The 26,689-nt window shown below is 38.4% G+C and overlaps 4 protein-coding genes across 6 annotated transcripts in view; 3 read left to right on the top strand and 1 right to left on the bottom strand.

Annotated features, from left to right (window-relative positions):
* The window catches only part of LOC116618617, a 33,839-nt gene extending 14,075 nt beyond the window's left edge, over window positions 1–19,764 (bottom strand). Inside the window, exon 1 of one of the 3 annotated variants that reach the window (XM_032382542.2) lies at window positions 19,676–19,764. The gene's annotated coding sequence lies outside the window, so the exon portion shown is untranslated. Of the gene's footprint in view, window positions 1–1,688; window positions 1,819–19,675 lie in introns of those variants that run through there. The other 2 variants (XM_032382541.2, XM_032382540.1) reach the window with 2 other exon arrangements.
* LOC5512965 (potassium voltage-gated channel subfamily C member 1) lies at window positions 1,981–11,873 on the top strand. Its single transcript, XM_001633218.3, has 2 exons — window positions 1,981–2,685; window positions 8,692–11,873. The coding sequence occupies exons 1-2, from the start codon at window positions 2,101–2,103 to the stop codon at window positions 9,805–9,807; spliced, it is 1,701 nt and encodes a 566-aa protein (XP_001633268.2). The 5' UTR covers window positions 1,981–2,100; the 3' UTR covers window positions 9,808–11,873.
* Window positions 12,836–18,136, top strand: LOC5512961 (ceramide phosphoethanolamine synthase). Its single transcript, XM_001633219.3, has 4 exons — window positions 12,836–13,785; window positions 16,646–16,768; window positions 17,391–17,471; window positions 17,564–18,136. The coding sequence occupies exons 1-4, from the start codon at window positions 13,018–13,020 to the stop codon at window positions 17,588–17,590; spliced, it is 999 nt and encodes a 332-aa protein (XP_001633269.2). The 5' UTR covers window positions 12,836–13,017; the 3' UTR covers window positions 17,591–18,136.
* A 329-nt stretch (window positions 19,765–20,093) lies between the features above and the next one.
* Window positions 20,094–26,689, top strand: LOC5512969 (ceramide phosphoethanolamine synthase). Its single transcript, XM_001633220.3, has 4 exons — window positions 20,094–20,870; window positions 22,462–22,584; window positions 24,762–24,842; window positions 25,088–26,689. The coding sequence occupies exons 1-4, from the start codon at window positions 20,094–20,096 to the stop codon at window positions 25,112–25,114; spliced, it is 1,008 nt and encodes a 335-aa protein (XP_001633270.2). The 3' UTR covers window positions 25,115–26,689.

Here is a 26,689-nt window from a genome sequence, read left to right as displayed (position 1 = left end):
TCCACATGAAAAAGAGTATTTGTGTTGGGGGGGAGGGGGGATGGCTTTGAAGGTGCTGTAGATAGACTGACAGAGGACACTTTTTGGCAGTGAGACGAGCGGCAGTTACATAATCTGCGCAACAAGCTTGCGCATTCTTTGTAAACCGTGTTCTTACATCGTCTGCGCAACGTTTTAAATAGTGGCCCACGGGAAATTGCTTATAGGGGCAGTTATATCCTTTGCGCAACAAGCTTGCGCATCCTTTTTAATTCGTGGCACACGGGAAATTAAAGGGTTCAGCTTTCGTCTACGCTTTAAATTTGACGATTTTTAAACGGAAAATGAAGAGACCCAGCCCATTTAATAAGAGTCAGTTGATTAAAAAGACTCAACAAGGCTCGTGATTTGGTTCCTTTTTACATCATTTAGATTATATAAGCCCACGTGTTTTATACAATGATTAAATATGTTGCAGCAAGACTTCTAGATGGGAATAAAGTGCAAGACATTTCTAGCCGTGTCGCTTGAAACATAACCGAACATAACCATAGCCGATATCTCAATAGCAAAAAGAAGAAAATATAATAAAGTTATCTGACTTTGAAAAGTATGGCAAATTCTGTACAATTATATAAATATAAGAACAATGAATTAATCAACTTTTGTTGTTGTTATTTTAAGCACCGGAAAGCATCTCGAATCAATCCTTTGATTATCTAGTCTATGATTCGGCATGTTGCTTGATCTAGGCCACCAAAGCTTTTCCGTCTCTGGAGCTTATGAAGCGAGGATTTACTGCAAAAGGAAATTAAGCAGCTGATGTACCTCAAGGCAAGATGCAAATTTTAGCATCAAATTTATTATAATATCGCGAACAGTTCTAGCTTTTATATGATGGCGAATATAGATAATCAAGCCATTATAGTTGACAAGCTTTTTCAGTGAGTGTTTAGCGGGTCAAAGGTCTTCTCTAGATTACTTTACTTGACATATTCTCCCTGATGGGTGGCATTTAATAGCACACGTGAATCTCAAATATGGGTCAAGCTTGGTTAATCCCACTTTCCTCTTTTAGACTTTGATTTCAATTCAAAAGGTTTGATGATTTAGTTGGCTTATAATATGGCTGGAAGTTTAAGGGAAAAGGTTTAAGTAATGACTTTCTTTCTTTTCTTTAGAAAAAGGTTATCCTTTTTTGTAGAAACACTGGTCCTCGATTACACTTGTGATAGTGATAGTGTAACAGGATTTATGCAAAAACACCCCTGCAAACGTTGATAGAATTGTAGACCAGTTGTCGGTCTATAAAGTGATGTTTCCAAGAAAACTGTCTTTCGATTGAATGATGTTTTCAAGTGAATTTCAAATAGAATGACCAGCTGCGTGAGAAAAATTCACTCCTGACCGTTCACCAAACGCTCAAATTAAGTTATTCCTAAATAGCCAAAACAATTAGGATCTGAACAAACGAAAAGAGCAAACAGTACTAAAGCTCACGGTGTTTTATGTACGCAAGCTCAAAGCTATTATTCATAAGATTCACTAACAAAGCGGGCTCATATTGACATTTCAATTGACATTTATCAATGGGAGCCTACAGCTCTCGAGAAATTTATGCCACCGTCGTATAATATACTACCATCGAAACAAGTGTTTTTTACTTGTCACGAAGCTTGAAAGATGAGTCACACAATTCGAGTACTTACAGACCAGTCATAAATTCGCTCGTAAGTTGCATAATCGACGGCACCGTGATGTTTGCCACAGCAAATTGAACCAGTGATTACACTGTTTTAGTACGGATGCCATCGTCTCCACGGCAGTATACTGAAGGTCTTAGTAACCGCGTCCCTCCGTTCACAGTTGTCGCAGTTGACAGATTTTGACGCAACTTCCCCTTGTGCTGTGTTTTGGCCCGGGGCTACAGGCCTATCTCTCTCCTTGCCGCGGAGCGTTGATAGACTTTATATCAGCTACAATTTCTGTCGTCGCCTTGAACTTTCATGCGGGTGCTAGCTTGAAATGGGAAAAGGTTTTTCTGATGTGATATAACGGGATATATAACTCTTTTCTTGTACCTTTGGCGAGCGGTCGCGCTCGAAGACGAATTGATACAATATGTCCAGATCGCGCTCAAAGCTTTTTGATGCGGACAACCCTGGCGAATTACGCGTTACTTTGAATGTCGGAGGACAGAAACACGAAACATACGTTAGTACTTTAGCGAGTGTTCCTGATACACGTTTAGCATGGATTGCAGAGAGATCGATGAAGGATCCACGACCTTTAGCGCAAAGACGGGAATTCTTTTTTGATAGAAACCCTTCCATTTTTACGCACGTTTTAAATTACTACAGAACCGGGAAACTCCATTGCCCGCGTGATGTATGTGGACCTTTATTTGAAGAAGAGCTTGCTTTTTGGGGAATCGATGAGAAACAAATTGAGACGTGTTGCTGGGCTAAATATGACGAGCATAGAGATGCGGAGGAGAAATTACAAGGATTTACTAAAATCAAAGTTGGTGAAGATTATAGCGACGAAGAAGATGATGATGACATGGGAGAACGTGAAATAACAAGCAGTGGAGAATTTTACCAAAACAGCCGCACTCTTGCGACGAGATCCAGAACGTCATTAAAATCCCTGAAGAAAAAAATATGGAAGACACTGGACGACCCCTATTCTTCTAAACTGGCTAGGGTAAGTTGTGATTGGGGTGATTTCAAAGGATGATTAGAGAAAAGTTTGCATTGAAACCGTGATCTTCTTGCCTTTATCACATAACGATTGCACACGAGTTCTCTGAGCCAACCGACGTGAAATATTTGTAATAAGAAAACAACTGGTTTAGTTTGGCTCCCAGGTATTTATTGCCGGTTTCTTACCTATCTTGAACTACGTTACATGATCTTTCCGACTCATAAACTGTATCTTCATCAGTTTAATAATTCAATATTCAATACAGAACACTGAAAACGCAAACCGCCGAGGGCGACGCACGCAGTATAATTCGCAGACAGATCAATTTTCGCCGTTTCAAATTTCATGTTTTTACACGAAATTTTTCCCATTTCAAACGGAGTCAAGCTAGTCAAACATATTCCTGTGTTTTCTTTAACTCTGGTAAAACGACGGGATAAGGAGTTTTGTTGGTAAATTGAATAAGCTCCTAATCGCAAATTGTCACTTTGCTTTTTTGTGAATAATTCATTCATGTTTCGTTTGTTCGACATGTAGTGTACAGTCTTGAGACCTCATTTACGCTCTACTTTGATCATTTTACCTAATTGACAGCTTGTGTTTGAAACAAAAAATTGAAAAAAAAGATTTCGCCGTTCACAACGCCTTCGAGTTATCGACAATTACAACTAAATTCTCGGCATTTGTATTCTTTTACTCGTCAAGTTGTAGACACTTTCATGCCATCTTCTCAAGAGACTGAACAAATAATAGTTTTCGTTTCTTTACACATATGAAGTCAAAAAGCTAGCAGTACACCTTTGCTCAAGTTTGCTTAAAACCTTTACAAACACTTGCAAAATATCTGCGCCACTGGATTAACACGTTGGCGGAGGATGAAGTTTTATTATTTCTTCCGTTTTCGTCCGGCTCTGATGGTTGTCGAAAATGGCGAAAAATGTTAAAAAAGAATCGAATCCCTTTTATCACGGTCTGACGTCTTATTTACCCAATACCTAACTCACTTAGGCCTACGTTTAACGAGATAAAAAAGACCACCTAACGAGAGACTAGTCAAGGAAAACGCAGACATTGGCTTTCGAGAATTTTTCAAATTTTGTTTTGGTAGACGCTATATTTTGGTGCATATCCAGTATTTTTCCTTCGTATTGTTATCTTTCGGCGTCTCGTCTGATCAGAGTACAGGCTTTGAGTAGGGGAGGGCTTTCTGTGTTGATATTCACAGGGGGGATTACAAAAAAATGCCTTTAGCTTAGATACACGAGAAATAAGGTTATGACTTCAGAAAAACGAATGCAATGAAAAGATAGCATTATTTTTGTTTTAAATCAAACATGCAATTGAATTTTAGAAAGTCCCTAAAAATCGGGCATCTGATATATCTAACGATTGATTGTATTTCTTTTTAACACTTTAACAAACAAAAACAATACAGGGAACAATGATTTCAACGGCTGATTGTTTTCGTCAAACCGTCTTTCTAAACGCAACGCAATATTTGTCGATGAAGTGGGTTTAAGGCAACGTCTCCATTAGCAACCCTAATAATGACGATATAATAGCGCATCTAGCACTATAGATAATAAGCGAAGCTTTTTAATATATTGTTTTGTATTTTACTGTTTTTGTATGTGAGGAGAAAAGAAAAAACTGCAACTTTAAAGTGAATAATATGAAACACCATGCGACTTATGCGAAATTTATACATTGGTTGTATATGAATCTAAAAGGACTCTCATAGCAACGCACTTAAAGAAAAAAAACATCAAACAGCTTTTAAATACAGATTCGATGATGAATGAATGGAGCACTGTGTTGTCAGATAAACGAGTGTCATTGATGGAATATAAATCATCCGCAGCGCAGTGCGCGCTTCAGTTGACCTTCCACATGAAGCTATGTAGTCTCATTTTTAAAGATTATGAAAATTAAATAAATATCTAGTATTGTTATAATAGTTTGCCTTGGTAGAGATTTGTGTCTCTATCTTTATTAAAAATGTTGGTAAACCATCTTTTCCCTCTCTAGGAGAGAGTGTTGATCTAAGTAAATAATCATGACAAAAATCCGCATAATATCCTGGATTAGTCGATATCACACACCAAACTCACGTTTTTTGTATCCTCGCTTGCACTTTAATGAATATTTTGATGTGATAAAAGCCTATTTGTTACATTAGATGAATCATAACCAGGTTTTTGTTTAAAAATGTTTTTCGTTTGATTCCCCATTAGGGTAATCGTGGGTTTTTCGATAAAACCACGCATTTTAACTCACAGACATAATAGAACATAGATAAAATTGAACATGTAATATGCATGAATATGTATAAGTTGTATCCGATTTGATGAAAAAGAAACAAAATGCGAATTCGCGCTGCGTATACACTTATTTTCGACACTGATATCACTGGCATCTCAAAATTGTCAACCTTTGAACCTAAATTTTACGAGACTTGCGTTTGTGATGTTGAATAATATTATAATGGTGTCTGTTCTGACTATTCGAATGGTTATTTCTGACACTTTGACGCTGTTTATTTATTCATATTTTCCTTCTGTGTCTGAAACCGTTTGCTGTAGTTTTACGCGCAGTCGAGCGCAGGGAAACGAAATACTTTTCACTAAAGCCTTTTGCTTCCTTTTCCCAGTAAGCTGGATTTAGTTTTACTTTTTTATGCGATTACTTTGGCTGGACGAAATTGTTTTTTCTACTCTTGTGATCATTCTCGAGTTGGACTCTTAAGTCGGCTAGAATTACTCCTGGCGCAATCGCCAAAACTAAGCGTTTCCTCTTTGAGTTCAAACTAAAATGATGCTCCTAAGAGTCACATCGGGTAAATAAGGTAAATAATCACGAATTTATTACTAAGCTCGTATTAGTCGTAATATGATGAGATACGATTTTTGATTTGATAACCATAAACTTTTTTTTTTTAATTTTCTATTGAATTATACCTACTGATTTACACAAGGGAATGGATGTCTTTGCGTCAAATGTGAAAAAAAAAATTATTATAGCTTCAGGGCTTGCTGTTAGACATTGGTCGATTTTTATTTTCTTGCTTTTCTTCGCTGTTGTGTAAGAAAACTATTGCAGATATCATCAAAGCTTACAAACGCACTACAATAAAAAGGGCGAGTGAAAGTGAAAAAATGGCGCGAAAATGCGCGCGGGAAAATATCTTATTTATGGTAGATATACTGGTCGTTCAATGTTTGATAATATAAAGGCAATGGTATGTCTCACCGGGATTCAGTCACGTTATCGGCAGTACTATTCAGTGACATTGATAGAATATATTTGTGATGGTATCCAGCCAACTGATAGACTTTAGGGGCTTCTGAGTGATTCGGATCGGTCGATAAGCTTAGCTAGAGGCTACTACAAAAGGCGACATAGCTCATAGTCTAATTACACACAACTTTCGATTTCAATAGCATTTTTTCTAACTTATCAAGCTATATCAATGCCTTTGTGTCTCAGTTTTATTTAGGCGCATAACCAGAATTTGGGTGGGGTAGGTCTGTTATAGATATTTTGTGAAAATTTACAATTTCAGCGGCAGAGGGCGCCTTCTTCCACCTACGCATCTGTTATTGATATCTAAATTATCAAATTAATACAAAATATTCTTATTCATTATTTTTATTTCCACCTGTCCACTATTACATTTTTATCTGCGTTATTCAAATTTAACTGCAAACTAACACTCATAAATTCCTGCCTGATTACGCCGCGTACAAGACTCAGATTTGCCCACACTCTTTGCCTACGGCACGCGCCGTATTTCAGGCGTACTGCCGTATAACGTAACGTATTGAGGAAGAGGAGGGACTGTTTTGTTAGGCAACCGTTGAGTTGAATTCACTATGAGATAGTTTGGTAAAGTTTTGGGTCCCCCGGGATGGTGGTCATACTAGAGGGATGGTGGTCATAGTAAAGGAGTGGTTATACCGTCAAAGAGGGATAGTGGTCATATTAGAGGGGTGGTGGTCATACTAGAGGGATGATGGTGGTCATATTAGAGGGGTGGTGGTCACACTAGAGGGGTGGTGGTCATACTAGAGGGGTGGTGGTCAAAATCTAATTATTTATATTTTTCAATAATTTGCTGTAAAACGTGAAATTGTGGAAAATAAAGCGTATTGTATTGTAATCTAAAGGACTTAATGTCATTGTGGATATTATGAAGAGGATGCTTCGTATTCCGATCTCGTCAGGGATGATTTGATTTCTTTTCGTATAATAACGAGGTATAATAGCGCGGGATTGGGCGCGTTTGTTAACTGTAGCGAGAGTTCGTAAACACGTACAACTATACTTCATAAAATTCGAATTTTCTTTTTTTAAGAGTTTGTGTGCGCGCTGTCATTTGGTCATTCTAGCAAAATACCAAATGACAGAAAGCATCCCCTTGGGGAATCTATTGAAAATATTTAGATTTGGTATTTGGTATAGGAAAGATAAAATTTAGTTGATTGAGATTTCTTCACATAATTTGTCTTCCAAATATTGAATGAAAACAATAACAAAAGTGTGTCTGATTCTAATCGCATCGTATTCTATTGTTGCGAAAATAGCCGTTTTACAGGTGATTCTTGCACCTTAGGCAAGGATCAATGTGGGCTCCGTTGTTATTACGGTGATCACATGCACTCGTTACGAGTCTATTACCCAGGGGGTAAATTGCCAACGGTTACAAGCAAGCCCTTGCCACGATGAGCTATGGCGGTGTTGAAAGTGCTTTTAAGAGGTTGCTTGCGCGCCTTTAAGTTGTCTTGGTGACCACAAGCGGGTCCTAAGATGAAAGAAAATAGAAGCATAGTGAGTGGATTAGGCGAATTGTTAAGAAAGCGATGGAGGACGGACAAGGGAGGCAAACTGGGAATGGGGATTAGAAAGATAAAAAAGCGATTAAACGAGATGGCGCCAGTACCAAGTCTTGATCAGTGCGTGATCAGAGCCTGATCGACTTTGTGGTAGCTTTTGTTAGAATCGCCACTGATTGAGCCCTGAAGACAGAATGTATTATACAAAAAAAAATTGCCACCAAAATGTATGGATTGGCGTTTGTGGTAAACTTGGTCAGCGACTTATGGATAAAAAATAAACCGGAACGATAAATGAAATCTATTTAGTGCTTTTGGCCTTACTTTATCGATACCCGACCAAAAGGCTTTGCGTCATCATAGAACAATGTGTTCTCATGTCTTAATACCTGACCCTGGGAAGGCATACGCCCAAAAGTCGGTACATTTTCACATAATTAGATTTTAAAAATCTGCTTAAAACTAGTAGAAGAAAAGGCAAGAGGGAATGGAGGGAAGCCAGAGCCTTTAGGCCCTCAAGAGATTGAATAATGGGTAATAATGTGTACATGTATAGGCCAGGAGTTGACGGATTTTGCGCATTATAATTACGATTGAGCACGTCACAGCGACTCGACAAATATCAGTAGGTGTAAAACGAGAACATCAGCGTTACATTCCTGCTATTTTTTCAAAACGTTACGTGAAAAACAGGACATATAATGAAGCATTACCGAAAAAAACAAAAATAAAGACCAGCTTGTGCTCTGCATCGATCTTTTCTTTATATCAACTTATCGTTTACTCCTGGTAGAGGCTTTTCTTTGACGTTTTTGATAGTGCGTGACACTGTGCGTGACACCGCTTCGCGGGGCAGCGCGAAGGAAACCACTTGTAACCAGAATAACCATCGTCAAATCTGACAGGAAAAAGCCTAAAGCCCCCACCACCGGTCGTGTTTTTTTTTACTCTCCCAGGCTATAGTTTGTAGTAGTGATACGTGCGCCCTCGGACTGAGGTGCGCACACTGCTCACCTCTTAGCTCGTCCTCGTGATTACTACTTCGTTTACTTCTCGGAAGGCTCTTGGCTTCGTGTCGCTCATCTTCATGAATACTAACTTCGTTTACTTCTCGGCAGGCTCTCGGCTTCGTGTCGCTCATCCTCACGATCACTAACTTTTTATTTCTCGGCAGGTCCTCGGCTTCGTGTCGCTCATCTTCAGTGTTGCAGTCGTCGCTGTTTTCTGTCTGCTTACCCTGGACGTTTTCCGTGACGAGTTGAGCATCCAGTATCGCGTGCTTTTTGTCATCGAAGCCGTGTCCGTCACGTGGTTCACTCTAGATCTGGTTCTGCGCTTCTTGAGTTGCCCTATTAAATGCGACTTCCTCAAATGCCTTCACAACTGGGTGGATCTGATCGCCATTATCCCGTTCTATCTGGTGCTAATTTTTCCGCACAATCGGACGATACGGAACTTCAATGTGTTTTACGTACTGCGCTTGACGCGCACTTTCAGACCTCTCAAGTTCTCGTATGTAATGCAAGTGTTTACACAAACCTTAAAGGCGAGTTCGCGTGAGCTCTATTTCTTGATCTTCATACTCGGGATATTAGTTATAACATACGGTAGCGTCGCTTACTTCGCCGAACGCGACGAGGAGGACACACTTTTCACTAGCATTCCAGCCTCGTTTTGGTGGGCTGTCGTTACAATGACAACTGTTGGTTACGGTGACATGCGACCACGAACATTGGCGGGAAAACTTGTGGGCAGCGTTTGTGCCATAAGCGGCGTTCTTATGATCGCGTTGCCTGTCTCTGTGGTTGCAAGTAATTTTTCGTTGTATAATTCCTATGCCAAGGTAAAGTTAAAGCTGCCTGCTCGTAACAAGAAAAACGTGGTGGACACAGCTCTAAAGGCTTTGCAACTAAGCAGCACGCCCCACCAGAGTATAAGCATACCGCAAATGATGTCCCCAGAGGGGGAGGGGTATGCTGGGCGGAGAGTTAGGTATACTTCCCTTGTGTCGAATAACGTGGAACTTACGGGTATCGGAGGAGGCATTAAAAACAAGACTCCTGAAGATGAGTCCCCGCCCCCTAGTATCATTCCTAATCACGTGCATGAAAACGAGGTGAGGCGCCCACGAGGACGGCGGTCAGCGCACTTTGCATTGAATTTGATAACCGCTGCTCCTCCTGATATACCGGAAGCAGAAAGTGACAATGAGAGTGAACCGGAAGAGAATGGCGTAAAGAAAAAGTTGGTGGAGGCAGTGAATGGACTGGATTCGGAAACAGCCACGTGACCATGCTGTTAGGCAGATACAGCCACGTGACCATGATGAAGGGCAGATACAGCCATGTTATCATAATAAAGGGAAGAGACAGCCATGTGGCCATGATGAAGGGCAGATACAGTCACGTGGCCATGAGGAAGGGCAGTGACAGCCACGTGACCGTAATGAAGGGCAGATACAGCCACGTGACCATGATGAAGGGCAGATACAGCCACGTGACAATAATGAAGGGCAGATACAGCCGCGTGACCATGATGAAGGGCAGATTCAGCCACGTAATCATGATAAAAAACAGAGACAATCATACAGCCACGTGACCATAATGAAGGGCAGATACAGCCAAGTGACCATGATGAAGGACAGATACAGCCACGTGACCATGATGAAGGGCAGATACAGCCACTTGATCATAAAACGGGGCAAATACAGCCACGTGACCATGAGGAAGGGCAGAGACAGCCACGAGACCATGATGAAGGGCAGATACAGCCACGTGATCATAATAAAGGGCAGATACAGCCACGTGACCATGAGTAAGGGCAGAGAAAGCCACGTGACCATGCTGTAAGGCAGATACAGCCACGTGACAATGCGGAAGGGCAGAGACAGCCACGTGACCATGAGGAAGGCAGAGACAGCTACGTAACCATGCTGTAAGGCAGATACAGCCACGTGATCATAATAAAGGGCAGATACAGCCACGTGGCCATGATGAATGATGCCAATAATGAAGGGCAGAAACAGCGTCCTGACCATGAGGAAGGGCAGATACAGCCACGTGATCATGAGGAAGGGCAGAGACAACTACTTAACCATGAGAAAGGGTAGATACAGCCACGTGACCATGATAAATGATGCCAATGATGAAGGGCCGAAACCGCCACGTGACCACGAGGAAGGGCAGAAACAGCCACGTGACCATGAGGAAGGGCAGATATAGCCACGTGACCATGATGAAGAACAAAGACAACCACTTAACCATGAGGAAAGGTAGATATAGCCACGTGACCATGATGAAGGACAGATACAGCAACGTGACCATGATGAAGGATCTGTCCACTTTCCAAAACGAGTGGAAAAATGCCGAAAGTAAAGAAAATTAGAGTGATAAAGCCCCGACGGTGACTAAACCAGCATTCATATCAAGAAAATTGAGCCAAAAATTGTCGTTCTTGCCAAACGCGGTCTCTTCCATATAAGGAAACTAATACATTCCTTATTTGGAGAATCTGCATAATTCTTTTAATTTTTAAGGTGAGCGTACCCCAGGGGCTTCGTAAACTTTATGACTTGTAACCAGAAGAGAAAAACAGTTACTGTGACCATCTTTAGTTTGTTGAGAAGGTCCCTGAAAAGTTTCCTCGGTACCAGACCACCAAAACGACAACGTTTTCTTCATATGAACAAGATAAAGCTTGAATTGTTATTGTATTTCTAAGATTAAATCAAAGCCCAAAATAAATAGCCATAGTAGATATCCAGCTTGAAGCCTGAAGAGATATAAGCCGCTGAATTGTATAACAGTTAAAAATGAGATAGAAACTATACATAGAAACTTAAGACTAAAACGACTGAGAACATTTTTGATACGGAGAACGCTATTACAGTAAAAACCCGCGTGTAAGAACCTAGATTTTGTCTGGCAAAAGGGGTTCTTATATTTTGGGGTACTTACTAACAATTAAGGCAAAATAGTTTGTTATTAGGTTCTTAATTTTTTTTCCAAGCTGTTAAACAAAAGTAGGATTTATAATCACAGAACTGTGACTGAATATATTGCCACTTTGCTATAGAGATATCCTGAGCTGTATAAATGTTAAATCTGTAATATTTCGGTAATGTAACTTTATGGAAGGGCAAAATCTTTAGCAAATTTATAAGCCCCAAATTTGTTTCATTTTTCGTGGAGAAACCCGCCATCATATAAGAACCTTTTGAACCTTTGTTGGCTTAGTAGGTTCCTATAATTTTGGGTATTAAAATCCAAAATTTCTGCCTATTGTTTTTACATCACTGAGTTCGCGGGTTTTTACTGTATCAATTATTTATTAAAGTCTTTATGATTGCTCTTGGAATTATTTTGTTCTCACTTTGTGGCAAGTATTTGCCCTTCTTTTATTGCAATATCAACCAACAGCGATGTCTTTTTTTCTAAATGGTTTAAAAGAGCTTAGCGCGATTGCACGGGACTCCTGTGATAAAAACATTATTAGGTTCTAGCAGGGCTCATAAGTAGGGGCAATCATCTGTATTATATAAGTGTCACGGCGTTTCCTAGGATCAGGCTATTTTTAGACTTTAGAAGCACACTAGCATACACACATTGGCACCAGTCGGGCCAAGACGGGACGCTAGCACAGTCTATTACCCGTGCAGTTCGGCAACCATGGACAGCTGTTTCGTCCTTATTAGGACTCGCAGCATGGCATAGCCGGTTTGCCTCAGTTAAACTTCATCGGCAAAAAAACTGCCACAGATGCGTGATCCGCACAATTGGCATCACGCTAGCCCGGTCGCAGCTCTAGATCCCACATGGATCTAAGCTGTGGTTTAAAGCACTTCGTTCGAGTCGAATTCGCCCTGCGGTTTTTTTCAAATTGCTGCTAAGCCCCTGATTCAGCAAGCGAGTTTATTGGTAGAGGACAGGGCTAGAAGAATAGGCTAATAGTGCTTCACCGTAGGAAGCAATTTGTGCCCTGCCCTGATCGGATATGGAAATATTTGATGCGCTGTGCAAATATTACTCTAATGCACGAATTCAAGCCCTAAGTAATTGTAATATTTTCAGAATGCCGTACTGAAGCCGTCACAGTCTTTCACATTCTGACGAGGAATCACTTTACATTGTTGCTCTATTTAATAGCTTCTATTGGGAAGTGCAAAGGTGAAGTGAAATAACGCGCGATCTCGAACCATCATGCTGCTTTATAATTATTCTACGACAAGCCATTAATACGATTGGTTGTTTTGTCAATAGGGTGAATACTTTGTTTTTTGAGCCAATCATAGGTCTGGGTGTGTGATAAATGACAGGTGTACTTGTCCGTATCACTGTTGTAGGGCTTTCTTCCAACTACTGTATTTCCATATTTTTTGCGTTCACGGCCCCTCTTCTTCTTTGGAGTAGGGGCTATAGAACACAAAAAAACAGCTGCTCTCGGCTTTCACTGGTCTAACAAGATTCCTTTACAGTAAAGATTGAAGGATCTACCTTTTGAAATGGCGGGATGCGAGGAAAGCTTTGGGTTTTACTTTATCTTTGTGCTTCTGACGTTTGTCTTGTGGATGGATTTGAGTTTCTTCGACGAATTGGCGGAATATGGCTCAAACTACAACGCCACCACTGCCTCGAAACTCATGTTTCCGGAAAAGACAGTCAAGCTCCGAATGACAGAACATATAGACCATTATATTAATTTGCCTTTGATGAAGTTAGCGAACGAAAACCTCGGGATTTCTTCTATTCCTGGCGTCACACCAAATGTGATAAGCTTCTCGCATTTTATCTGCGCCTGTATTTCTATCAAATTCCTGATTTCTGGGAACCTGGCTATACGAAGGATCGGTTGCTGCATCTACGAGTTTAGAAATCAACTTGATTTGTTAGATGGGGTGGTTTATAGAGCGCAAGCACATCAGAAAACCTACGTTTCTGGATGGGGATCTTGGGGATATCTTGTAGACGCGGCTATGGACTTTGGCGGGGGATTACTTCTTGCATTTGGAATCGGCGTATTTCTACAACGCTATCCTCCTCTTAAAAGGGTCCGGATCCATAGCCGAGACGTAGAATCAAGCCGAAAACTGCTAGCAGAAAAAGTACTAGACGAGCGACCCGCTTTCGCTCATGTTCACTTCGATAGGAGAGCTATAACCGTGAAAGTATTATTAGCAACCGTGCAAGCAGTAGCAAGAAGCGGGATCTGGGATTACTTCATCAAATCTTACCACGAACTCCTAGAGAAACCGAGTGTTAGCATTTCTACGGTAGGTAATAAGGTTTATTCTAAAGTTCAACATTTGAAAACGCTCGCATACTTTGTCTCTGTCGTGATCTTATCTAAAATTCCATAAACAAAGCGAAAGTTCGCTCATCACTTATCTACTCCTCTCGTATTTCATAAATACTTCTTTTTTGAGTGTCCCAGGACTGGTTTAGAATAACAATGTAACAATTGCGAAACTGAAATGACCTTTTGAGCACAAAAACAGAATAACACTGCAATTTTAGGGTAATTTTACGCCCGTATAACCCTCTGTTCTCTCCTTTTCTAGAGGGTCTGAGTAATTTTAAAGTAAATAGAAATTTCAGTGATAGGGGTGTTCAAAGTTCCGGTTTAACTCTTGTCAGGTTTATCTGCTCCCTGGTTTGGTGAAACATATTAAACTTCCTCGTCAAAACTGTTACAAATCCCCATTTAATCTTGGATAATGGCTGGATTTAAGGAAATAATTATAAGATGGGAATGGGTTATATTTATTGTATCCTATCAAAACTATGATATGGGTCAATGCATTCATTCGACCTAGAAAGTTGAACGATTTGTTTGTCAAGTTTGTGTACTTTGAAGAGCAGTTATTTGTACAAAACGTCATCATTCTAGGCCTAATGTAAAAGGCAGATTTCATAGGGCTTTTACGCAAGATGGCATTGGTTATCTATTCTGTCCGTTCTAAACTCAATCTTTAAGTTTGAAAATCAAATTTATAATCCTAATGTAAACAGTAACTTATGAAAAAATATTCATATACTGGCACTAGCTTACCAGGATTAAAAGAAAATGCTTGCTAAGATTATTTGATGAGTCAGAGCTTAGATGATAAAAACATCTCCCGTTCTGAACTTTGCATCTTGGAATGTAGACAGGAGATGCAGATGTTATTAGGGCATAATGTATTTAATTTTAATCACTTACTATTCACCAAAAAAAAAGGACACATTTTTCTGTCCTAAGTTGTTTCAGATTACATATAAGCATGGTTGTATACCATAATTGTTCAAATAAGCACAGCAGAGATGATTTAATTTTTCCTTTCTCTGGTGGTGCTAATTTATAATAATAATATAATAATATATATGTTTATTTCTACACCATTGCAGCTATCATGGCTGAATTACAAGTGAGAGGTCGTCACACAGAAACTAACTAACAATAGCGCACAGTCACAAAATCTCTAAACCTACAAGTTTTAGCTTGCGGTCCTATTATTTTCTCATTTCCTGATCTCAAATTATATCCATGTTGGACAGTTGTCATGTTATTAACCACAGATTTTAAGGGTTCAACAGTTTTAGCTCTTGCCATAAATAAATTTCCATTTATCTCTAGTTAAAAAGTGAATTTTTATGATGTGCCATTCTTCTACCATACAGCCCCCTCATCGTCAAAGTTTTATGTGTAACATGATTTGGTGTGGCACTTGTTGCAGAAGGCGCTTATTTAGATTCTACATCTTAGGCGAGACACTTGTTTGGAGGAGGCGCTTATTAGTATTTTTTACTCTTAGGCAGGGCACATATTCGAAAAAGATGCTTATTTGAGCAATTTCATGTTTACTACCTTAGTTCTTCATTTAGACTTTGTACCCAAATAGATGTTGCGTTAAGATACAGTAGATGATTCAAGGCCGACACTCCTATTCTATTTGTCCCAGCACTAAAGGCATCCCTAAATTTTTGCTTTTTTAAAACAAACAGACGTTGTGTCAATCTCAACATGGACAGAGTAAACATCGCCTTTCTTCCAAGGGTTTTTCTCCGGTTTTTCCTCCCTCCACAAAACCAACAATTTCAAACTTGTGATCTGTGGTCAGACATGAGTTGTATGGCAGCTGCCTGAGGCGCCTTTCTATGCCTTCAACTCGACCATGTCTGAATCTGCACTCTTGTAATCAGCATCTAGCTACGATGAGAGTGATTTGCTACTCCAATTTCTTTTTCTTCTTTCTTTCTTAAACAACAACAATGGTGTGAGTGACAAGTGCTCTTACTCAAAAGTTAATTGTAAATCATTTAATGTGTTACTCAAACTGACTCTTAAAGCTGTGTTTCCACTTGGGTGTCCAAATAGGTTGAGTAACTACCCAACCTAGGTTAGATTTGAGGGGTGTGTGAGCACGCTCCAAATAGCCACTTGTGTGCCAGCAATTTATGAAGGATCTGCAACCAAGGTTCGGTTTGGCTCAACCATTCCAGGAGGCATCCCAGAAAAGTAATTATATCTGCAGTAGCAGTTTGACCTCAGAATTCATATTGATTACACTGGTGCTGTTCCAGCTAAATGATCAACAGAGGTTAGGTTTTCAAGAGTAAACACATTTCTCCTAACCAGGTTTCAGTTAACCACAAACCTAGGTTGAAGCTCAAGTTAAAAGACAGCATAAGCCAAGCATATTCACTGTGTACATACATCTACTGTACCTTCGGTTTTGATTGACATCTTGATCTACAACACAGAGTGCTTAACATTGGTCTTCATATAGCTCAATATTGCAGAATTTCATGAGAAAACCTATTTTGTTGTCCATTTTTATAAATGTAGAGAGAATTAAATAGATCTGTCCTCTGAAAATTAGAAAAAGTGTTTTGGCATAATTGTTACAAATAGGTTTGCGCTCAAACTAGAAGAAAATTTGTTTTCACATTTAATAATCTATTATTGTACTGTACTTCTTTGTTTAAAGGCTGTCATTAGAGTAAGGTCAAAATACCCCCAATCTTATTCCATTTATAAAATACAGTAGGTGCAGTCTGTGTATAGCACCTCACTTAACCTACTTTCAACAGATGTGAAGGCTATAAACTTCTTTTATTTTAACTGTAATTAATTTAATGGTCTTATTATAGGAGCTACAAACAGAGGTCCTTAATTATAGAAGCACATGGCTGGTTATGTGGTTGTGGAAGTTCTCTAGTGCGGATGCATTTTTCCAGTTCACATTACTTGCCATACTGTTTGACAAGCTATGGGTATGTACCATAAGTATGAAAGTTATTCAGAGTTTTCTCCATGGGCACTTCTAAAGTATTATACATATAGTAGATGCCTTTTAATTAATGGGGCAAAAAAGAGAATCCTATAATTGACTTAACTTGTCCACAATGAATTTGTTTATAATATTATTATACTATATAGTATTATTGTCTATATCTTTATTTATCAGACATTCCTCACATGCTTACCTTAATTAAATCCCTCCTCCAAGGGCCCCAAGAGAACTCCCTCTACATGATGTATGCTCACCTTTCCCTTAAGTAAAGAAATACTCTCAAGTGCTATCCCTTAGTCTCCTAGAAAAACTAAGGTGTCTTCCAGCCCGATGGAAACTCTAATACAAATCAAACTTCCTGTCAAATACCAGTTTTAGGTGTATTGTATTTATTATTCTCGTTTACAATCACGACTATTTGGGCCTTTTACATTCATTAAGACTTTTAGTGATATACTAACCAAGAATAAAAAATGGGGGAAATCAGATTTTGAAACCTTTAAAAGCCCCCTTTGCGATAAACCTTCCCTTTTCGAGGCTAAATAATAATTTTGTCATGTGCAGCACAGATTTGCTATAGCTTGCTCATTCTTCTATTACAGCAATGGATACAGCTTGTGTTCTATGTTGGCTGGGTGCAACTTGCTGTGCTGCTGATTATTTCACAGCTGCATTTGATTGAGGTAAGTCTGTCTGTCTGTCCGTCTGTAGAGGATCTGTGCCTTGCAGATCAACATTTACCCATAATTTAATGCATTTTCAATGTCTGTATTAGGTGAGAGCATACCTACTTGGTGCATAGTATTGCTTTGAAGAACATTACTATGGGAGCAAGGATTTTTAAGAAAAGGTGGTCATCCATAGAAAAATAAAGTAGAACATTGTTCCCTATCTGTGTAATGCGAGTAATCATGTGACAGAGAACAGTTGTAGATATTTTCACAAAAGGTATGTGTCTACATAGAAAGGCAAAACTGTAAATATTCCTGTACTGGGGGAAAACATACCATATCATTGTATAGAAAGTAAAAATTGGATTTATTGACATTTAATTATCGATTGGGTTTCTTTGGCTAAGTTTATACGTCGTGATGTGTTATCCATGAGCAAATGTAAATGCATGCAAATGAATCAAGTCAATTGTTTTATCTTCATTTCCATGCATTTGCATTGAATACGGCTCATGGATAATACAACGTTTGAACTTAGCCTTATATGTTGTGTTTTACTTCATACCTATTTTAAAAATTGTTTGAAAATAAGAATCATACAGTTAGCATCAAGAGACTTCTGGAAATATAAAGTTATGGGTTGAAAAATTAATAAAACCATATGAGATTATGAAAAAGGTTAATTTTTAATTTCTCTTTTCTTTATAATTAGATAGAAGTGTAAAAAAATAGATTGTTATAGGACCTCATTACCTTTAGAGAAGCACTACTGAGAAATTGAAGTATGCTAAAATACAACAAATTAGTTTTAAATGATTGAAAACAAATATGTGCAAATTTGAACTATTTGGTAGACATATACCTATAAACTACATGTAGAACTATTGCCTCACTTCAAAGGATTCAAAGGATGATTGTAGAAATAGGTTCAGTACTAAAACAAACTTGTGCTTTATGGAAGATTGTTTTTCAATCAAAAGTCTTTGACACCCAAACAACGGAAGTAGCCAAAGTAAACATACAAATATCAAATTGCTCTTCTATGGAATGTTCTGTAGATGAGATAGAAACCCTTTTCATGATTGACATTTGCAGATGGAATTTCAATTTGCATTTAGTATTCAATCATTTTCTCTGAAGACAAGATTTGTTTTTGGCACCTTACTCAAAAACTGTTTTTTATTCCTTTTTTCTTTTTTTTTTTTTGGGGGGGGGGGGGGGAGGGAGTGCAGTCTTCTGAGCTATTTGTTGTAGTGAGTTTCTCATAGAAAAGGTATTGATGTATGCTTGCCGGCTATGTGTGATTCTGCCAATCAAATAGTTACCAGGTAGAAATTTCTGTTAGTAAGCCCTAACAAAGAAAAGAGGTATAAAGAGAAACTTTTTATTAGAATCATTTCTCCTTGCTAACAGGAGGTTTGTGTCGATAGGTTTCATTGTATATTGTGAAAGAATGCCCTAAATTATACTGCTGGTTTATTGACTTCGATACAGTAATTCAATGAAGAACTTCTAAAATTTTTTATGTGTAAAATATGACCCAAAAGTTTACATTAAAACAACTATGTCTTTTGTCCGATGATATTACTGATATAAAAGATTGCTCACCATTTGAAAGTAAATTGAAACAGGTTTTCTTTAGCAATTATTCCTGAGTCTAAATTTTCCTAATCTGTTTTCGCTATTAGAGCTACGAGAGAGATATATTGCCTGATTATTCATATTCCTAAAACTCATTATTTACTTTGGCACATAGGTCAACTTCTACTTCATTACCTTGGCAAGTAAGAATTCACCACTTCAAGTTTAATATTCATATTTTAATTATCTCTATTCATTCTTGGAAATGAAGACAAAACATTTGACTTTGTTCATTTGCTACATTTCCTACTTGAAACGGTACATCGAAAGAACTATGCCTTACATATCTCTGAAAGTTTGAGCCATCTGCTATGGTACCTATGTTGTTGTTAATACCAAGCTGTGTTGTTCTTTCCAGATAATCTACCAGTCTGCCATATCTTAGATTTATACGAGACCCTATTAGGAAACGCTCGATGAAAATTTGGTTGTGATTTTTCTATCCCTCAATCTATCAACTTTAGTAAAACCTACCAGGTTGTAAAACCGAATAGGAAGCACTTGTATTTTGGTTTCTATCTGTATCAAGAATAACCTATTTAAGAACACCTATATACCTTTTTGATAACACTTACCGATCATTCGCCGAGCTAGAAAGCAGTTCTAAATGATTTTTCGCTGACTTCAAACGCAGTGATTGTCCTTGTTGTTTTGGCTAGCGTCTTGTAATTCTATCACGGCCAAATTGACTGTCCATTTCATTTTCCGTCACGCTATTTGTTGTCACGTTTGCTGAGTATTGTATTTTTCCGCCACATCACGTGTTTCCCGAGGGGTTTGCGCTTTCCGCCATTATGACCCGGTCAATACCCACAAAGACACGATATTTTTTCAGTTCGCATTTTCCCTTTTTTTTACCGTTATGGTTCAAGTGACGAGATCTAACCAATAGCTCACCGCTCTACCGAAATAATGAGGTATACATTCACGATTATTTTTTTGTTTTGAGCGTTAACGGCTGCTTCTTCTTTTGTTTACTTTGCGAAATTGTCGATGAACGAAATGAAAGGCTGCGAGGAGAGTTGCAGTTTTTACTTTATTTTTGCCCTATTTACGTTCTTCGTTTGGATGGACTTGAGTTTTTTCGGCGAAATAGCCGAACATGGGTCGTTGTACAATGCGACCACTGCACAAGAGATGATGTTCCCTGTGAAATCCATCAAACTACGAATGCAAGACCACACGAGCCATTACATCAACCTTCCTCTCATGGAACTCGCTGAAGACAAACTCGGAATCTCGAACATCCCCGGTGTCACCCCTAACCTGATCAGTGGAACGCATTTATTCTGCGCTATCGTCGCCGCTAAGTGTATGACTTCGGGCCAGCTTGGCATGCGACGTTTTGGAGTGGCATTATATGAACTTCGCTACCAGTTGGACATCCTGGATGGCGTCGTATACAGAGCGCAAGCAAACAAACGGAACTCCTATGCTTCAGGGTTTGGTTCTATAGGATACCTCGTAGACGCCTTTACGGATTTTTGCGGAGGGATTTTACTAGCATTGTCTTGTGCGTTATTCCTATCTCGTTATCCGCCGCTCAAACGTGTGAAAACGCGCATATACGGCGACCAAGAACTTGGCCGAAAGTCAAGTTTGATGTATGGAGAGGGCGAAGTGGACAAGTTTGTTCACCTTAGTCGTAGAACTGTGATGGTGAAAATGTTTCTTGTGACCCTACAGATAGTGCTGAGAAGCGCATTGTGGGATTATTTTTTACGCAATTATCACGATCTTCTAGAGAGACGAAACCCCCAAATACCCCAGGTGAGTAACATGATTGCTCAACATGATAACAAGTCATACCCCCCCCAAATATCCTCCCCCTACACTGTTACTGATACGTTTTTTCACGCCTTTTCTCTAAACACAATTTTTCTCAAATAATCTTTTGATGTTATTTTATAGAGATTATAGATTTCAAATAATACGGTAGAGCTAGAGCTGTCTTTAATCCTGGTTTAAAATGAAATATAATCCTGTTTTACAATCCCATTTTTTTATATTTAGCATAAAAGCTGCCTGCTAATGACAAAAATTTGAAACTTGCTTATGAGGTTGAAGAATAACTTTGATATATTAATAGTTGATTCCCCTAGAAATTTGAATTTCAGTGCTGAGGATTTTCTGATTGTTTTACTGCAATTTTGACAGCTAATAAAAGGCACCAATTTAATTGGCTGGTGGAAAAGAACTATATATTTTCTAAAGGGGAGAGCAATTAGCCCCTTGTAGCCAGCTGCATGGTGTCAAATAAAATATGTCATAAAATAAAATTGTATTTTCTATTTCCCTCCCGATGAATTTAAAAATGAAAGAAATATTAAAATTAAAAATCCACTATCTTACTTCTGTATTCCTATGTAAGTAATTGTTTTATTATTCATTGCTCCTGACATCCTATTTTTATTGATATACCACTTTATGTCTGCTCTCACAAGATGTAGATATGAAAATCAGGCTAATGCTATGTTTTATCACTGCTTAGGAGCAGGAAAAAGTAAAAGCAATCATAAAAAATGATAAATGTGTTATTTATCATATGGAGATACTTTGCTATATATTTGATAAAGATGATCCTTGTAATTTAAAACACAAAAGTTCATGTAATGCTTTTCTTTGATTGATGTTTTTATTGCAAGAAATAACTGCTCTTGAGGCTCAGCAAAATATACCTTAATATGTGAGTGGGCATGCACCCTTTTTATTTATTATTTATTTTTTCTTCTTGGTCTATCAAGGATTCGTATGATTCACAAAGGAAATTTCCGCAATGTTGCGAACATGTGAAAATAATCATAAGAAAAGCATTGAAACGAGAACATCTGCCTTTATTTCAGTGCCCAGGCACTGCTAACAAATGAAACTTGAACTTCTGAGGAACCTACAATCAAAAAAGCAGCAGAAATAACTAAATAAAAAAGTATATTGATGCAGCCTCGAAAAAGATGCAAGCATGGATGATAAACATCTTTTTTTATTTGGCCTTACACAGCTTGCTTCAGGGGCTGTCTACACTAACATGTTTCCGATTGAATCTGTATACTTTTTTTATATGTTTAGGCCTTCCCTCCACAATAACATGAAGGTGGCATCCAGCGATTCAGGATCATTTTGATAAACTTTGGTTCATAGTTTGGTTAAATCTGTATAAAAAAACAGATGGTATCATATTGCAGGCGGTTATGCTGCTTAGAACTTATGCATATATGCATACTTATCCATGTTAGTGTGGACGGCTGGTCCAGGCAAAGATAGTAGGTGGACGCGAATCAAATGATGCGTTGCAAATCCGGATATGTTTGAATCTGTGTTAGTGTGGACAACGTAATGATGGTGTTTTCTTTGTGTGGAGTAGTTTATGCAGGAGGAGGTGTTGGACTATCGTAGTACCTGGCTGGTCATGTGGTTCTGGAAGCTTTCAAGTGCAGATGCTGCCCTGCAGTTTACTCTGCTGGCTGTACTATTTGACAAACTTTGGGTAAGTGTTCACTAGCTTGTGGCAAGCAAGGATCAGTGGTATGAAAGGCACATGCCTGGTGTTATCAATCCCAAAAACGGAGCTCCATAACAATTAGCAAAAAAGATATGATCAAGTTTGAAATAATGTCTATAAGCATCTGCTTCTTTTGTCTTGTCTTTGTCTGTTGAAAGAGACTTCTGCAGTGCTGGCAAATGTTGGTGCTGTTTGCATTGGGTTTTATGGTTTGAACTGATGGCAAATAGCTTTTCAGGGTATATGTATGTTTTTGATTCCTGTCAAGGCATAAAAATAGAATTTAATCGTTTAGTTACTCATTCCAGATTGATATACCAACTTCAAATTTTTTTTTATCATATATTTTTCCTCTTTTTTAATTATTCCTTGACAGCAAGGTATGTTAAAGGGGTGTCTACAAAACAAAGACCTAATACCTAAAACCTGTGACCCCAAAAGCTATGACCCCTAAAGCTACGACCCCCCCAAAATTTCAGTTATTATTTAGTCTACCTTGTTTCCCAAATGGTTACATAGCGCGAAAGTTTAATATGGAATCAGTTATCCTAATGAGGTTATTCAGCGAATTTTTTTTGTACTTTTCATAGAGGAAATATTCTCGTGTGCGCGCCAATGAACTATTTTTAATCGTCATTTATTTGTCCCATTAAAAATTGTAGTTGCGCCCATTTTTCAGACACGCTCCTTTGCCCGAAAAATTATCCCAAAAACTCTCCCAGTAACCTAACAGACCCGTCAATTACCGGTAATTTAGCAAAATGCCCCCAGAAAAGTTTTCGAAAGCTTTTGTGTAGCTTGCCGATACGGGTTCCCGACAAGTAAATTATAATTTCCAAAGTTTATGAATAGATTGGCTAAATAGTTATTGAAATCCTAGTTTTGTCGATGTCTGTAGACAACTTGCACCCCAACAATTGCTGTGGCATCGACATTTTTCGAATGAAAGACAAGAACAAGTAAATAAAGTCTCATTTTGTAGAAAAACTTTTAATAATTTCGCAAAGCTGTTTATATTTTTAGGTGCACTGTGACAGCTAAATTTCAAAGTATTTGACAGAAACCTGATTGGTTGGAAGGAAATCTGATAAAATGATATAAGCCTTGATTGGCCCACTTTATACCGGACAATGGAATGTTTTTCTCTGTGATGAAAACTTTCTACAACTCGACACAACTAGAACATGGAGCGATTTCCCATATAAAGTTAGCGGGCAATTAAGGTGACATTCTGGTTTCTGAGTTTATCTGCGTTTTAAGAAACGACCACCTGGAAACACAAGTAGTTCCCTTTTTCCCAATTAAAAAAAAAATTGAATAAGCTTATTATCTCATATGGATCACTGATTCCACATGAAACTTCCACGCTGTGTAGCCATTTTGGGAAACAAGTTAGGCTAAATAATAACGGCAAAATTTTGGGGGTCATAGCTTTTGGGGTCGTTTTTGGGGTCACAGGTTTTAGGTTTTAGGTCTTCGTTTTGTAGGCACCCTATGTGAAAGTGCTTACGATGTTCTTGTTCACCAGACTAGTCATATTTCACTATCCGTCTATACACCACTTTCAAATAAGGCTGCTCTCTAAAAATCCATGTGTCTTAAGATCCAGTGCTTAGTTGCTTGCAGTTTGTGGAAGCACGGGTGGCCTAGTGTGTTAGGGTGTTGGCCTCTCACCACTGTGGCCCAGGTTGGAATCCTGGCTCAAATTGGGGATTTTTTCTGGGTTCCTGCCTTGATTCAAATTTATGTCACAAGTGAGTTGAAGTTATCATTCCGTGTTTCCATTCTTCTTCGGGGACGCAATAAACCCTCTGGCAGTGACCTCCCCCAGTGACAGTGTTTAATGCTTACGAGGGCCATATGTTAGAAAACTGTTAATTTGGTTAATATGCTACCTTGATAAAAAGGATGATTGTGTTGTATTGTTAGTGCTTTATGGTCATAAAAAAATACGAAAATAATTGTAAATAAAAACAGGTTTGGAAAGTTGTGACATTCTTTTTTATGTGCTTGTAAACACTCACATGGCACTCAGAGACCAGGATTCAGCCATTTATACATTACCATAAAGCACTGCGGGTTGCGACACATTGATTCTCAAGTGCAACCTTATTTGAAATAGGAGCAAAGTGTTGCTCATACTGTTGTGTTGTTATTAACAGATGTGGGTCCAGTTGCTCAACTACATTGGATGGATCCAGTTAGTCATTGTCGCTCTCATTTCACAGATGCACTTAATGGAGGTATGTTAACAAAGTTGACTTTTTTAGAATATTTGGAAGGATATCGTATCTCTGGGTTTGGCAACAATTTTTCCTAAAAAGAAATGTGACACTCCTTGTATCTGTGGAAGCATATTTTATAGATGTGTTATTTGATTTTAATTGAGATGATAACAAAGAAAAATAGAATACATTGTATAAGCCATGTATTTGGTTACGTAAATTTGCATTGGTTGATGATTTGACTTCTGTTTTTGCTTTATCAGGTTAGAGAATACCTGCTGGGCGTATGAGTGTGTGCTTCATGTTAGGATGTTGCTTCTAGTAGCCTGGGTCACCAGAATCTACGCCATACTTCCCGCCATTATGATACCCAGTAGCTGTTATCTTTTAAGATAACATGGTTAAAGATAGGTTCAGTAAATACAATTAATGGTCTCTCTGCCGAATCTTAAAACAAAAGTGTGAGCAATAGTCTGTATCAGATTGCTTACTTTTTAGTGCAACAAAAAAATCACTGCAATTCCAATAGGGAACTAAACCAATCCTAATCACTGTAGAATTGTGCATTTATAGGTATTATGTGTTAAAAGGATAATATCTGACAATCCTGCAATAAGAAATGATCCACTTTTTGGCGACCAAATGATGCTACCATCTCCCTAGGTACAATATTTGTGATTTGCCAATAGAATTGGAAAGGGGGCTTTGCCTGTTGCAAAATACAGAGAAAAGGAGAAAAGCATCTGCCGGGCAGCAATCTGAGGGCTAGGGAATTCTATAGGGGCGGTGGAGTGGTCTCATAAGTGTGTGTGTGGGGGGGGGGGGGGGGCTGGTTAGTGGTTTCAGGAGGGAGGGGTGGGTGGTAGTTTAAAATTCTTATGCGCTATTTATAAGGATGCGGGGGAATGCAATGTTTTTATTCACAGCATTTTAAACTGTTCAACAAATTTGTTGTCAGTTGCATATTTACCACTTGAAAAAAACGTTCATATGTAAAGAAACATCTGCTCAGAAAGTGAGTGGATGTTCCTTTATGTAATGTTGGGGGTGCTAGCCCACCCCCACCCCACTTTCAAAAGCCCCCTCCCCTTCCGCTGCCATTGTTCTAAATTGGGTTCCATAGATATAAAGGTAAACAAAGGCAATAGAACTCACCCATGTATACTTTCCATCAGGTTTCCTCAGATCCTGGCAGCCGGTGGAACCGCCAGCTATTTTCCACAAAGTAGCTCTGGCTACTTTTTAAAAAAAGTTGATTTAAGTTTACTTGAACTATTGCAGTTGAGTGCGCCCTTCAGCCTAGTTATTTCTTCAAATAATTTTTTTTCTTTGTCTCGTCCTCCCTTTTTAAATTATCCGGTCCATAAGTTCCAGTATGGACCTCACACGTTCAATAAGAGCCATATATGTATATGAAACATTATTTATGCATACACTCTTACAGTACAGTGTATAAAGATAACTTGTGTATCAGAGTATTGCTGAGAATTTTATATATACATTATACAAAATACAGTATTAACAGAATTTATTTTTGATTAATCTAGCTAACTTTATGTTGATTAATATATTAAATATTTTTATTTAATAGAGATCAGAATGGATAATTAAAATATTTAATAAGAAATCAAAATTATTTTTCAGATTATGTCTTTGTATTTGCTAAGATTATTGCCCTAACTTGCAGAAAAGCTTTTGATTATAACCTGATTATTGATTTAGAGCACTTTTCTTGTAGAAGAAAGATTTTCAAGCTGCCTTATAAATAGAAAGTAATAAGTTTGTGAAATTTTAAGGAAGAGTATACTTTAGCATCTGGTATTATGTAGAAATGAAGTAAAAAATAAACTGTGAAGAATGTGTGA

Source organism: Nematostella vectensis, chromosome 7 (genome assembly GCF_932526225.1).
Source record: "Nematostella vectensis chromosome 7, jaNemVect1.1, whole genome shotgun sequence".
Lineage (NCBI taxonomy): Eukaryota > Metazoa > Cnidaria > Anthozoa > Actiniaria > Edwardsiidae > Nematostella > Nematostella vectensis.
This window is presented reverse-complemented; position numbering and strand designations above follow the sequence as displayed.